At 39.8% G+C, this 14,084-nt stretch overlaps 1 protein-coding gene across 2 annotated transcripts in view; it reads left to right on the top strand.

Moving 5' to 3' along the window:
* The window catches only part of plxdc1 (plexin domain containing 1), a 935,956-nt gene extending 934,535 nt beyond the window's left edge, over positions 1–1,421 (top strand). For both annotated transcript variants that reach the window (XM_084135569.1, XM_084135568.1), the window contains 2 exons: positions 24–163; positions 282–1,421. In XM_084135569.1, the coding sequence (XP_083991695.1) occupies positions 24–163; positions 282–404 (263 nt within the window). In that variant the 3' untranslated portion in view covers positions 405–1,421. The remainder of the gene's footprint in view (positions 1–23; positions 164–281) is intronic.
* Positions 1,422–14,084: the final 12,663 nt, after the last annotated feature.

The following is a 14,084-nucleotide window of genomic DNA, read 5'->3' as shown; positions in this document are numbered from 1 at the left end:
TTCACTTTCTTTTACACTTTCAGGTGAGGAAGAGGCACCAGAACACACAGCCATCATTGCAGGTGTAGTTGCAGCTCTGGTTCTACTGGTGTTCTTGACCCTCTTGGCTGTCTACTACATTAACACACATCCAACTGTTGCTCCTCCTATTTACCTCATGCAGGTAAGCACAAATCCATCCATCCATCCATCGCTTTTTCTTTACTCTCTATATCAACTCATCATTTAAAATTAAATAAAATTGATTGTAGTTATGCTGTTGTGGTGTCTCTTATTCACAGCGTCGCACCAATAACTATTGGCCCTCCATGAAGTTTCGGAATCAAGGATGCCATTCCAGCTATGCTGAGGTTGATCTTGGGGGTTATGAAAAAGAGGGCTTCATTGAGGCGGAGCAATGCTGAGAAGGCATGAACTAAAGAAAGAGTTTTTTTTTTTTTTTTTTAAGTGATTTTAAGAACAAGACAAAGGTACAATGAGAAGCTGTCATTGTTAAGAGATCACTTGAGACTGTAATTAATGTTTTGTGAGCTTTTCTCTGTCTCCCTACAATTGGCAGCCACCCTGCAGCATCTTTTATGCTGTTTGTTTATGGTAAAATAAGCTTTATTTGTTCTAAGAAGTAGTAATTGTAAAGAAGATGAGATTGTGACCAGCAAATCTGCTAACTTCACTCCGTGAGAATGGGATGTGTGTTAAAATTATTGAAAGTTAATGTACAGTACAGCATTTCTTTATAGATTTTTTTATTATTATTTTAAAATATATATTTTGTGATTTACAATTAGTTGTGTTCAGTGAATAAAAATATGCAAAATACTCAGTTAGCCACATCAACTTGACAACACTTTAACTGAAATAGCTTATTCTACTATTAGTGATATGTCTTACCACACACTTTTTTGAGTTTTGCCCTGTCATTCAGTCATAAAACAGGAAATCAATTTGCACATTAAAAATATTTATGGAATGTGCAAATTAACTTTCAATTCAAATTAACTTAAAATTAATTTTGCTGTCTGCCAAAGCTATTGAAGATGTAAAGTAAAACATGTTTCCTGCTGAAAAAATGGTCAGACATTAGAAATCCTTGTGACCAAATCCAAAGCAAAGGTTTATCTGATTGATTTTCAGTGCATTAAATACCATTGCATTGTTGCATTTTGAACATACAGTATGCTTATTATAAAACAATAAAAAGGATGTTTTGGGGGGGAAAAAATGTGATGTTTTCTTTTGATTAACTAGCTAGCTCATCTGTTCAGAAATGTAATCAGATCTGCAGCACTAAGATGGTAAAGAGTGACACCTGCAGCCATTGTCAATAGTATTATAAATAGGTATGCATATATGTAACCTACATTGAAGTAACTACAGTATGACCCTGGTTGAGTGTATATTTCTTTATATTTCTTTTAATAAGATACAGTACATGGTCTGTGTTTTTTTCTGACTTACTTTAAGAATGTGAACCCCTTTTAGTCCCTTCCCATAAGGCGGTTCGTGAATATGAGCAAACAATATTCATGAATGATGGTTAAGCATTTTTTCATTTCCTTCCCCAGATAATTTGAGTACTTAATCAAGGAAACACTTCTGGTGCTTCTGGAATCAATGGAACGAGAAGTTGGCAATCCTGCTCTCACTGCTTTAATATTACTATTCTTAGTATTATGAGAACAATAGAAGCAATCAAACCAACAATAGGGCAACAATATATAATTGCTATGAAAATTCATCCAAGTCCCAGTTAGTCTATCACATTACATGTAGCAAGTTTTTTTTTTTTTTTTTATAAATAACAAATAAATAAATAGAATTGAATAAAAAGTATCTCACACACACACACCAGAGTGTGTGTGTGTGTGTGTGTGAAGTTTTAGCTCAAAATACCCCACAGATATTTTTATATAGCATGTTTAAGTTGTCACATTTTGAGGGTGAGCAAAAACGAACCGTTTTGTGTCTGGCCTTTTAAATGCAAATGAGCTGCTGCTCCCGACACAGAGGGTTTCAAGAGCTTGTGTGTTAGCAGCTCCGATTACCTCACGCAGACACACACTAAAATGACAGAAACTGTTCTGCCTTTTATGTTCAAACTCGAGTCAGACAGAAATGGAGAGACTCAAAAAGAAGTGACAACACGTAGAATGCAACAGGACATCTCTGAATGGTTAGTTGATGAATTTATGTAGCTGATGTGGAGTTAACTATCTTCAATTAGCATATTCTGTCATGATAATCTATAAATCGCTCGTATAGGAACTGTTGTGAGATGCACACAGTGACTTTCTATTGCATGTGAAAAGATGGATGCTACAGTTTGAGCTGACTCACAAATGTGCTTGACTACAACAACTCTTCCTCTTCTCAACATGGACTGGGTGTTCCTGGGGGCATGGTTTATGTCAATTTTAGGGTTGGTGATGTCACTAACCCTGGAGAAATGTTGTGTAGTCTCTACCAGCTGTTTGTTGTATTCCTTAAAAAACAATTTCTTTAAAAGCAAATATCTCCCTTTGCTTTGAACTTTGAGCGTTGTAACTTTGCAGATGTTGTTTATGCTCAAAAAGCAACATTACACTAGCCTGGCTCCGCCCTCCTCCGTACTTCCGCTCAATTTTATTTCCCTTCAGTACTACGTCTGGGATTGTGGTGTATTCTTTGGTTTTCTCCGGCCAAATTTTTGGCGGCCCAATCAGCGAACAGAGGGAGTGGCTGAGAACGATGACGTTGATGCCGTGCGTTAGTTTGAGTTGTAGGGTTACGTCACGACCAAAGGTTAGCGATTGGTTATGGCAGATCCAGAGTGACTCTGGGCAGATCCAATAGTTTTAAACTTCAACAGAATACCCGCCTACAAGGAAGTTAACGCTTGTCAATGGAGAGAGGCCAGACTCTCTGTACAAATGAAATGTACGAGAGTCTGGTAGAACCAGGCTAACATTACACACTAACTAAAGTAAGAAAAGTGAAATCATACTCAACCACCCCTTTAAAATAGTCTAAGTAACTAGAGTGGCTCAACCTTAAGTTTATCAAGCGACTAGAATACTTTTTGTGCGGAAAAACTGAGAAGATGACACTCACGATCATTTGATGGGAAAGTGTGTAAGGTAAGCCATTCATTTTGCAGCATTGGTAAGACACTTTTACGTTTTCTCGTTGGTTTCTCATGATTCGGACATCCAGGAAATGCACACTTTAGAACCATTTTAAACACTACATCGAGACCCATCTGCATCATCTTCTCATCTATGGCGCTCTCGTGAACTCACGTCAGAGGCCCACACAGAAGAAAATATGTGTGCAAAAAGTATTCTCATCGCTTGATAAACTTAAGGTTGAGCCACTGTAGTCACTTGAACTATTTTAGCGATGTCTTTACTAACTTTTCTGGGCTGGCAAATTAAATTACCTTCCAGCCAATGAAGGAGTGTGCCAGCTCTCAGATTTAATCAAAAATATCTTAATTTGTGTTCAGAAGATGAACGAAAGACTTATGGGGTTGGAACAACATGAGGGTGAGTAATTACTGACAGAATTTTCATTTTTGGGTGAACTAACCCTTTAAGGTCAACCCACCAGCAGGGAACAGTCAAGGTAAAGGTCTGTGAAAGTGATTTTGTGCCTCTTTGGCACAACAAGGCGCTGTTCACTTGCAAACCGCAAGCTTCTGGAGGGCACATAAGAAGTAGTGAGTTTAGGTATAGGGGTGCAGAGCCAGTTGTTATAGGTCATCATCAGTGCCTTGAATTTGAAGTGAGTGGCCATTAGCAACAAGTGCATATTGATGAAGAGAGGTGTGACGTGCGCTGTCTTCTGCTCATTAAAAACAGTCTTGCTGCTGCTCTGGGGCCTAGCGTGGCCACGCAGGACAGTTATGCGAACGTACCGAGAAGGCCAAGAGAGGGAAAGGCTTGTGTAGAGACCATTTAAAACCTGAAAAAGGTCCCACCTTTCAGGGTTGGCTCAACCAATATGAAAGAGAGCACAACAATAGACAAGTCTGGATAGAACAAGAGCTTGTGTAGCATGGATAGAACAAGGAGTTGTGTAGCATGCTCCAATAAGAACGACCTGATCTTTCTAATGTTATAGGCAAATCTGCTGGACCAGACAGTTCTAGCAAATATGGTCTGTGAAGTTTAACTGATCATCAATTAGAACTCCAAGGTTCCTGGCTGTCCTGGATGGAGTTATGGTTGATGAACCTAGCCGAATGAAGTTGTGATGAAATGTTGGGTTGGCTGAGACCACAAGCAGTTCTGTATTTGCAAGGTTGAGTTGAAGGTCGTGGTCCTTCATCCAGCAATAAATGTCTGCCAGGCAGGCTGAGAGGTGAGCAGCAACAATAGGATTATCTGGCTGGAATGAGAGGTAGAGTTATGTGTCATCAGCATAGCAGTGAAAAAAACATGTTTCTGAATGACACATCCTAGTGATCCATGTAGATGGAGAAGAGAAGTGGTCCAAGCGCTGAGCCCTGAGGCACCTAAGTAGCTATATATTGCGATTAAGACACGTCACGCCTCCCAGACACCCTGAAAGACCTACCTGAAAGGTTCCTGAGATACCCTCATGGTTAATCGAGAACGGGTTGACTAATTGACTTGAATTCCATGTTTTTGTTTTTTTTGTCAAGCAGAGCGATGACATCTCATATCATTATCTAGTCTTGTGTATACTCCATTTAACCAAGGCTGTGTAACAACTGAGACAAATCAGACACAATTATTTGTTATATTTAACAAATAATCTTTAAAACTCACTCTGGGATCTATGGTCCCATCCCCCCAACAAGGGCAAGAAGGGTCTTGGTTACCATGACTACGATCAGATAAGTTGGTTTTATTGCTGTTAAAAATGTGGTCACGTGGAAAAAGCAGAGACCATAGAAAAGACCCACAGCCCTTAAAACAGACTTTCCTGCATCAGTTTATGGACGAACTGATCTATAAATGAACATGCACCCCAGGACACTGTTTGAATGATTTACTGTCTTGTGTACTATGTAGCAAATTAGCTCTATGAAATATTAATAATCAGTAATAACTAGATATAATTGATTATGAATATTTGGATCAGTTAATATAATTAACTTAATGTTGTAAATTAATATTACAATCAATTAACCTGTTTGTCCCATGTTAATTGTTTATTAATTCTAAGAAATTTACATTTCTGGGACATGGGAAATGTCTTTATTACTTTACAGTACTACTAAGAGCAAGTAGTCAAGATCTATGATTAGGTACTCCAGATATGAGCTTGAGACACGGACAACTTTACGTGTGACATGAACAAGACTTTATTAACTAGACTAAACACGTAAACTACTCTAACATACACATACACACAGTTTACCAAGGGAAAGAGAGCTGAAGCAGAATACAGGAAAGCAAGAAGCTATAGCATTGTTTGAAATTCAGCAGATCAACAGCCTTGAGCAAACCATCAGTTTAGTTCTAACACGCTCTTCTTTAAAAGGGATAAGGATACTTAATGTATCAAATAATGAGACTAAGTTTGTTACTTGCATGTCTCGCCCATTTGAATTAAACTGTCATGATGCAATTTGTTGAGGCTCCAGTTGATCTTTGCTGATGTGGTCTTGATGAGAGAGAACCAGTGGTAGTCAGAGGATCTTTGGTGAATGGAAAGACAAAGCGGCAGCCTGGCACAAGCTTTGGGGTCCTTAGAAACTTCTAGTTCAGCATCATCTTCACATCAGGATTCCAGAAGAGAGTAAGAGAGGTGATCTTGTGATTTTTAAAGCGTGAATATGTCACACCCTCTGGAGGTGTGTGAGTCAATAAGAAGTTGTTCCCTTTGGAGGGAAATTTTACGACCCATTGTGCTTTACAAGGCATTTGAATATGTAATTTCATTGGGTGTTTAAGAAAAGAATCTTCAAGATTCTTATAATACTAATGCATCACAAAGTTAGCAAAATGTAATGTAAATTAACAAATGGGGATGAAGATTGGAGTTTATAGAGACTAAACATGGTATAGTTGAGGTTACATTGACCGTTGGTTCTATAATAAATACATAGTATCAAAGAAATAATAGTATCAAAAGATAATAGTATTAAAAGACACAACACAAGACAGTAAATCATTCACAAAATGTTCTGGGATGCATGTTAATTTATAATTTAGCAGTTCGTCGATGAATGAATGCAGGAAAGTGTTTCAAGGTCTGTAGGTCTTTCCTAGGTCCTGACCACATGACCACATTTTTCACAGCAATAAAGACATCTTATCTGATCGTCGCCCTGGCGACTGAAACCTTTCCTGCTCTCTTGTCTCTTTTTGGGAGATGAGATAGAGTCATAAATCCTCCCAACAGAGGAATGTACCGCTTGGAAATTCCCCCTTTCTTATTGGTTGAGCCAACCCTTGGTGGGACCTTTCTCAGGCTTTAAATGGTCTCTACACAAGCCCTTCCCTCTCTTGGCCTTCTCGATACGTTCGCATAGCTGTCCTCCATGGCCACACTAGGCCCCAGAGCAGCAGGCCTTGACCCACAACCAGCCATGTGCTCATTCAGGAGAGAGAGGACTCTCTCAACCAGAACAGAATCAAAGGACAACATCAGGAGTGTGGCACAATGTCTTCATTCAATGCAGAAGAAGTCCATCGCAACTCCGACTTCCTCCCTTCTCCTGTTTGCTCTGCGTGTCCTCTCCGGCCAAGGGCCAGCAGGCCACAACCGGCACTCCAGCCATGGGAACAGAGTCAAACCAACCACAAGTTCATCACCAATTCTTCAGTCAACGCCGAAGAAATCGATTGAGACTCATGGGACCATCAAAATCCTTCTTCAGGAACTTCACGAAATGTTTCACTGCAAAGGCCATGCAAGTATACATTTAATGAGGTGCTCTGTTTAAAATGATAAACTGACGTTTTTTTGATGGCTCTTTTCATAGTTAAATGGATCTTTTCCATAGTTCCATTTCCTGCTTCCAGTTTCATTCTGTCTTTCATTCAAACTTGTGCACAATACGTATTTGGTTCTGATTCTCTGCTTGCAACAAAGTTTATTTTACGATTTTTTTTTTACTACAGGCTCTTAGTAGTACTGTACAGTAAGAAAGACATTTCCCTCCCCCGGAAATGAACATTAACACTGAGTGTTCACGGGACGGACAGGTGGATTGATTGTAAGATTAATTTTACTACATTAAGTTAACTCTATTAACTGATCCAAATATTCATAGTCAATTATAACAAGTTATGATTGATTATTAATATTTCTTTAGAGCTAATTTGCTACAGCTGCAAAACCAACTTCCTGTTACAAATTTAGTAGAACTATCACTTCTACCACTAAAGATTGTTTTATAAATTATCTTCCTGATCAGTTTCTACTCCTCAGCATAACAGATATTTTAGAAGAACTCAATGTTGCAATAAAAACCAGCACTTTAGAAACGGTTGCTGCTTTGCGCTTAAAGAAGATTAAAGAAAATAGTCAGACGCTGTGGTATAATGAGCACACTCTGGCCCTCAAGAGAGCAGCCCCAAAAATGGAGCGTAGCTGAAAGAAAACAAAACTAGTGGTATTTTGCATTTCGTGGAAGAAAAGTGTTTTTGCATGCAAAATAGGCCTTAAAAACTGCTAGTTTTTGACTCTCTTATAAGAGAACAAAAACAATACTAGGTATTTAATTGATACAGTGGCTAAATTCATTTAAAAAATATATAAAGCTTTAGCTTCAGACGTTACCAAACAGCACAGCAGTAATGACTTCTTGAATTTCTTTACTTGTAAGATTGATCCTATTAGAGAGAAAAAAATAACAACCATGCAAGGTTGCGAGGATTTCCAGTAAGGATTTAGACCGTATCATAATATTGAGACTGCTCTCATTAGAGTTGCATATGATTTGCTCTCGTGGTTGTATCTCTCTATTAGTGTTACTGGATCTTGGTGCTGCATTTGATTCTGTCGACCACAACATTCTTGTGAATAGACTTGAAAATTATGTTGGCATTAGTGGAATTGCATTGGCTTGTTTCAAATCATACTTATCTGACCGTTGCCAATTTGTAGAAGTAAATGAAAAGGTGTCATATCGATCACAAGTTAAGTGAGGAGTACTGCAAGGCTCAGTATTAGGACAGTTCCTTTTCACCCTGTACATGCTACTCTTGGGAGATATCATTAGGGAGCATGGCGTTAGTTTTCACTGTTATGCTAATGATTCTCATCTATATATTTCTTCGTGCCCTGATGAAACATACCACTTCACAAAATTAACAGAATGCATAGCTTATATAAAAAATTGGATGACTAGTAATTTCCTACTACTTAATTCTGTAAGATACAGAGCAAACTAAACCTCTACATTTAATAACCTAGAATACTGTCTAACACTTGATGGCTGCTCTGTCAAGTCTTTGTTGTCAGTTAGGACCCTGGGTGTGCTCTTTGATACCAATCTTTTATTAGAAAAACAATATTTCTAGCATCTGTAAAAACAATTTTTTTCCTTCTTAAAAATATCTAAATTACAACAATGACAAATGCAGAAAAGTTATTTCATGCATTCATGACCCCAAGGCTAGATTATTGTAATGTTCTACTGGGTGGTTGCCCTGCATGCTTAATAAACAAACAATGCATTATCCGTTCTGTCAACACTGTATTGGCTCCCTATTAAAAATCGCATAGATTTTAAAATCTTGCTAATTACTTACAAAGCACAAAATCTTTTAGCTCCTCAGTACTTGAGTGAGCTCTCAACGCATTGTAGTCCTTCACGTCCATTGCAATATTAAAATTCTGGCCAGTTGATAATAGAAGACACACTCTGTCAGTTTAAATCTAGACTAAATACACATCTCTTTAACCTTGCATACACATGACACTATCACATTTCTATAATTCACACCCGTTAACGGATTGTTGGCCTGCATAAATTAGGTAAATCGATGTTCATCCGATGTACTTGTTACATCGTAAAAAGAATGGAATCTATGCTAATATTAGTCTCTCTGTCTATCCCGAGGTTACCGGATAGTCAGCCGGATCTGGTCCATATCCACATCAGATGGTGAACCTGCACCAAGACATGACCACAACGCAGCCCTGAATGTCAGCAGAGACCATGTCAATTAGACAGTCTTCTGTGAAGGCCTTTTCTACATGTGTCATGTTTTGGGTTTTGTTTCTTTTTCTTGTCATTGTCATGTTTTTGTGTCTTGTCATGTGATTCCTGTTTGTCATGTGATCCTGCCATGTGTCTTGTCATTGGTTAATCGTCTGATCATTGTTGACAGGTGTTCCTTGTCTTGTAATTAGTCTGTGTATTTAAGCCCTCATGTTTGCCCTGTGTCTTTGTCAAGTATTGATTGTTTCCTGTTGATGTTCTTGTTTTGTTTTGAGTTTCCAGTTTCATGCCTCGTCATGCCTTTGTTTTATGTTTGATCACGTTTTGTTGATAAATTGCAAATTGCATGGGTTCTCACTTCAACTTGCCTCCAGTGGACTAAATCATTACTGAATACTCGACCAACATGGATCCAGCAATTCTTCTTTTCCGCCTCAGACAAGGTGACCGTCAGATTGAGGATTATGTGAGGGAGCTTTGCCATGGGGTGGATTTTGGTATTAGTGTCTTGAAACACATGTTTCGCCATGGACTGGATGAGCGTCTTTACTACCTCATGCCTGCCAATACCACTCACTGCACTCTGGTGCAGTATATGGACTTTGCACTTTTGTCGAGCGGCTTTGCACTTTTGTCAAGAGACTGTTCACGCCATGCTTGCCGAGCAAGAGCCTGTTCACGTCAGTCCTGCCGAGCCAGAGCCTGTTCACGTCAGTCCTGCCGAGCCAGAGACTGTTCACGCCAGGTCAGTCATGCCTGTGTCTTCGGACAAGATGGCCGCTGCGCCTGAGTCAGCTCTGGATGATCCAGCTCTTATGATAGTGGCCACAGCAATTTTGTGTGTGTGGGCAGCACACACATTGGCTTCAGCCCACGAGCCTTCGCCCAAGATGGCCAAGTCTCGTCCCGAGATGGCACAGAACTGTTCTTGTTTTTGTTTTGAGTTTCCAGTTTCATGCCTCGTAATGCCTTTCTTTTATGTTTGATCACGTTTTGTTAATAAATTGCATTTGGGTTCACTTCAACTTGCCTCCAGTGAACTAAATCATTACAACATGTAAGCCATCGGCACAGATCCTCAGCAAAGTCCAAAGAACCCGACAGGTCCTCAGCACACAGACCCTATGGACAGCTTCAACTCTATACCAGCGTGATGAATCTGATCTTCAAGCAAAAGGAAGATCAAAGATTACCTATGTGGGTACTACATTGGGCAAACCTATGTAGGTGCCTCAAGCAAAAGGAACTGGATGAATATTCTCAGGCAACATGTATATGTGGACCCCACATGGTTTATGCTAGGGCTACATGGGTACATGGGTACATGGTCCTAAAATGGTCATCTTATCTGGGGCCAACTTGGGTCAGCTAAATAGGTCCTACATGGGTGAAAACAGGTGGTCTCACTATGTGGGATGGAGCTGGGTCACTAATGGAAAATGAGTGCATGGGCTTAAAATGGGCAACACATATGGGCCCCATATGGGTTTACCAAATGGGTTAGACATGGGCAATCAAAATCAGGTCCATATAGGCTGCCTACATGGGCCCAAGGTTGTACCCACATAGGTTATCTCTATATGGGTTCTGAATGGGGAAATGCATATGGGGCCAGCTTGGCCAAACCAATTGGGTAACTCCCCAGTACGATCTCATAACGCATTATAGTCCTTCACATCTGCTGCAATCTCAAAATTCTGGCCAGTTGTTAATACCTAGAATATCAAAATCGGCTGCTGGCGGTAGATCCTTTTCCTATTTAGCACCTAAACTTTGGAACAGTCTTCCTAACATTGTCCAGGAAGCAGACACACTCTGTCAGTTTAAATCTAGACTAAAAACACATCTCTTTTACCTGGCATTCATATAGAACATTACATTTCTATTATTCAAATCAGTTAAATGATTATTAGGCTGCATAGATTAGATCAGCAAGAACTGGGGACACTTCCTATAACACCTGATGTACTCGTTACATCATAAGAAGAATGGCATCTACGCTAATGTTAGTCTTTTTGTTTATTCCGAGGTTTACAGGAGTCAGCCTGATCCAGGCCGTATTCAGATCAGATGGTGGACCTGCGCCTGGACACGACCACAATGCATCCCTGAAGTGCCAGCCTCATCAGCCATGTGAAGGCCTCATCGACACGACAGCCATCGGCACTGATCCTCAACAAACCCGTCTCCATACCGGCGTGATGACTCCGACTTCCAACCAGATGGAACTGGATAATATTTTGAATGTTCTGATCCAATCTGACTTCTGACCTGTAATGCTGCTTGAATCATAATCATACACTGTTCACTCGTTGGCCAGAGGAGAGCTGGCCCCCGACTGAGCCTGGGTTCTCCCAAGGTTTTTTTCACCATTCTGTCACCTGATGGAGTTTTGGTTCCTTGCCACTGTTGCCTTGGCTTTTGGCTTGCTTAGTAGGGGACATTTAATATTCAACAATATTATTGATCTGCCTTACTTAAGGTGGACGATGACGCAATTTTCTTCTTGAAACAAACTTTGTTGTATTGTTTTCATGCTATCACTGTGAAGCTGCTTTGATACAATCTGTATTGTAAAAAGCGCTATATAAATAAAGGTGACTTGACTTGACTATAAAAACGTGAATGTGACGTCATGATTGACTGGTGTGATTGACAGATGTGATTGACAGCTTCTCTAAACAAAGTAGTCACTGAGGCACCAACTGACTTTTTGGGGGGATTTTCAGGAGATTGGAGCTTCAACTTTAATTTTGACATGTCCATAACTAGGGTTGGGAATCAAAATTCGATTCCAATTCTGGAATCGAATTCTTGAGGTCAGGAATCGGATACTTGTCATAAAATGTAAATTTTGATTCCTTTGTGAGCATTTCAATATGACTTTTAACAATTCAAGCACGAGACAACTCATGCACTATTTTATGTACTGCACACGCATCCAAAACGTACACACACAAAAGGTGATTTTAATGTGATTTTAAACCATTCAAGCGCGAGACACACTGTTTTCAGTGCTGCAGGCATGTGTAACTATTAGGCAACTCTCTCAGCAACTGCCGTCTCTATAATAAATAACACTAATCAAACAAAAGACAAAGAGAAAATTCACTCGTTCTTGACTAAATAACTTTTGTAAGTATATTTGTAATGTAAATGTATTGTGTGTTTATTTATAATGTGCAGTGTTATTATACATTTGATAACAGTGTTATCAAATGTAAACCTGAAAATCTTAAAACACTGTTTATTTCAATCGTATATTTGCTCAGTTGCATCTTTTGTTGCCATTGCTGATTTTTTATTTGTTCTTTTTTAATTACTGAGTGTTTACTTGTCTGATTTTTGTTCATGATATTCAGCTACAATTAAATGTCTTGCAATAAGATTAAATGTGAATGATATCTAAGGGTTTTTTTGGGTTTTTTTTACCTTATTGGAATTAAAATTAGGAATCGGAATCGATAAGCAGAATCGAAATTGGAATTGGAATCGTTCAAATTCAAATGATACCCAACCCTATCCATAATTGTTTGTTTATTTCTCACTGACACAAGATGTCAGCAATGTATTAGGACTTTCCACCAATGGAAAAGAGTGAAGGGGCATTTTTTTTACAGTCTATGGTCAGAATGGAGAAATACTTATGGGACCCGCTTGGCCAAATCAATTGGGTAAGATATGGGCAAACACAATCAGTCCATAGGCTGCCTAGATGGGGCCAAGTTAGTACCCACATATGTGATCTCTATATGGGTCAAAATGGAGAAATACATATGTGACCCTCTTGGACAAACCAAATATGGGCAAACACAAGCCAAACATGGGTGGGTAAGGTAAGAAGAGTATATGGGATTAGAGTGAGCAGTGGGTCTGGGATCTATGTGAGTACAGTGTAGGCCAGGGCTCTTCAACTCCAGTCCTGGTGGGCTGGTGTCCAGCAGACATTGATTCCAACCCTAATCAAACATACTTGTTTTAATTCACAAATAATTTGGAACATTGTGATTAGCTTGTTTGGCATGTTTGGTTAGAGTTGAACTAAACTCAGCAAGACAATCACTCTTAAGGACCGTTGATGAGTTCAGGAGTAAGGAGATGAGGAGCCCTGGTATAGGTAAACTGGGTCAAACCCAGGTGTTGTCAGAAATGGCCTGCATATGTCTTCCCGAATTAGGAAATACAAAAAACTCCCAAACCCATTTAAGGGTAAAATTTGTATCGACGTTCAACAAATAAAAAATAGATAATATAGTTGAACAAATGATAAAGCTCGGGTTGCTGAATATTCGATCCCTTACTTCAAAAGCAATTATTGTTAATGATACAATTACACATTATAACCTAGACATGTTGTGTCTGACAGAAACCTAGCTAAAACCAGACAATTACATTCACGAGTTCACACTTACAAACAAGTCAGATAGAATAAATGCGTATTTGGCGTGCTGTCCGAGGAGAGGGCTCCAGGTTCGGTATTCGGCCCAAACCCAGAGTACTCCCCCAAGAGCTGCAAATAAATGCAGGAGAGCCACCAGAATGGTGTTGATGACCCCCTCAAAACTTGCGGAGTGCGAGCTTATGGTGCCAGTCGTAGGGAAGGGGTTAGTCGCTGGATAGGGAAGGCTTCTTGCATCATCAGACGGAAGTTGGTTGTCGTGGCATCAGATGGGTGGGCTTCGCAGGTGGTTGTCTGGGCGGAGGAGAATAGCATACCTGCTGCAGTGGAAGTAAGTAGGAGAAACTAGCTACAGCGGGAGCGGAGGAAATGACACTCCTGCAGCAGTGGACCAAGCTTGCTTTTCAACTTGCTTTCCAACTATCCGATGGCAAATTGGATGGAGAATTGAGTACTTGTGGGGACGGAAGAGGAAACACTGCTGCGGCGGTAAAAGCGAGTTGGATGGAGAAACGGAGCTCCTGCGGGAGTGGAGTAGCACTGCTGTGGCAGTGGACCAAA

Source organism: Abramis brama, assembly GCF_963993115.1.
Source record: "Abramis brama genome assembly, chromosome: 14".
NCBI lineage: Eukaryota > Metazoa > Chordata > Actinopteri > Cypriniformes > Leuciscidae > Abramis > Abramis brama.
This window is presented reverse-complemented; position numbering and strand designations above follow the sequence as displayed.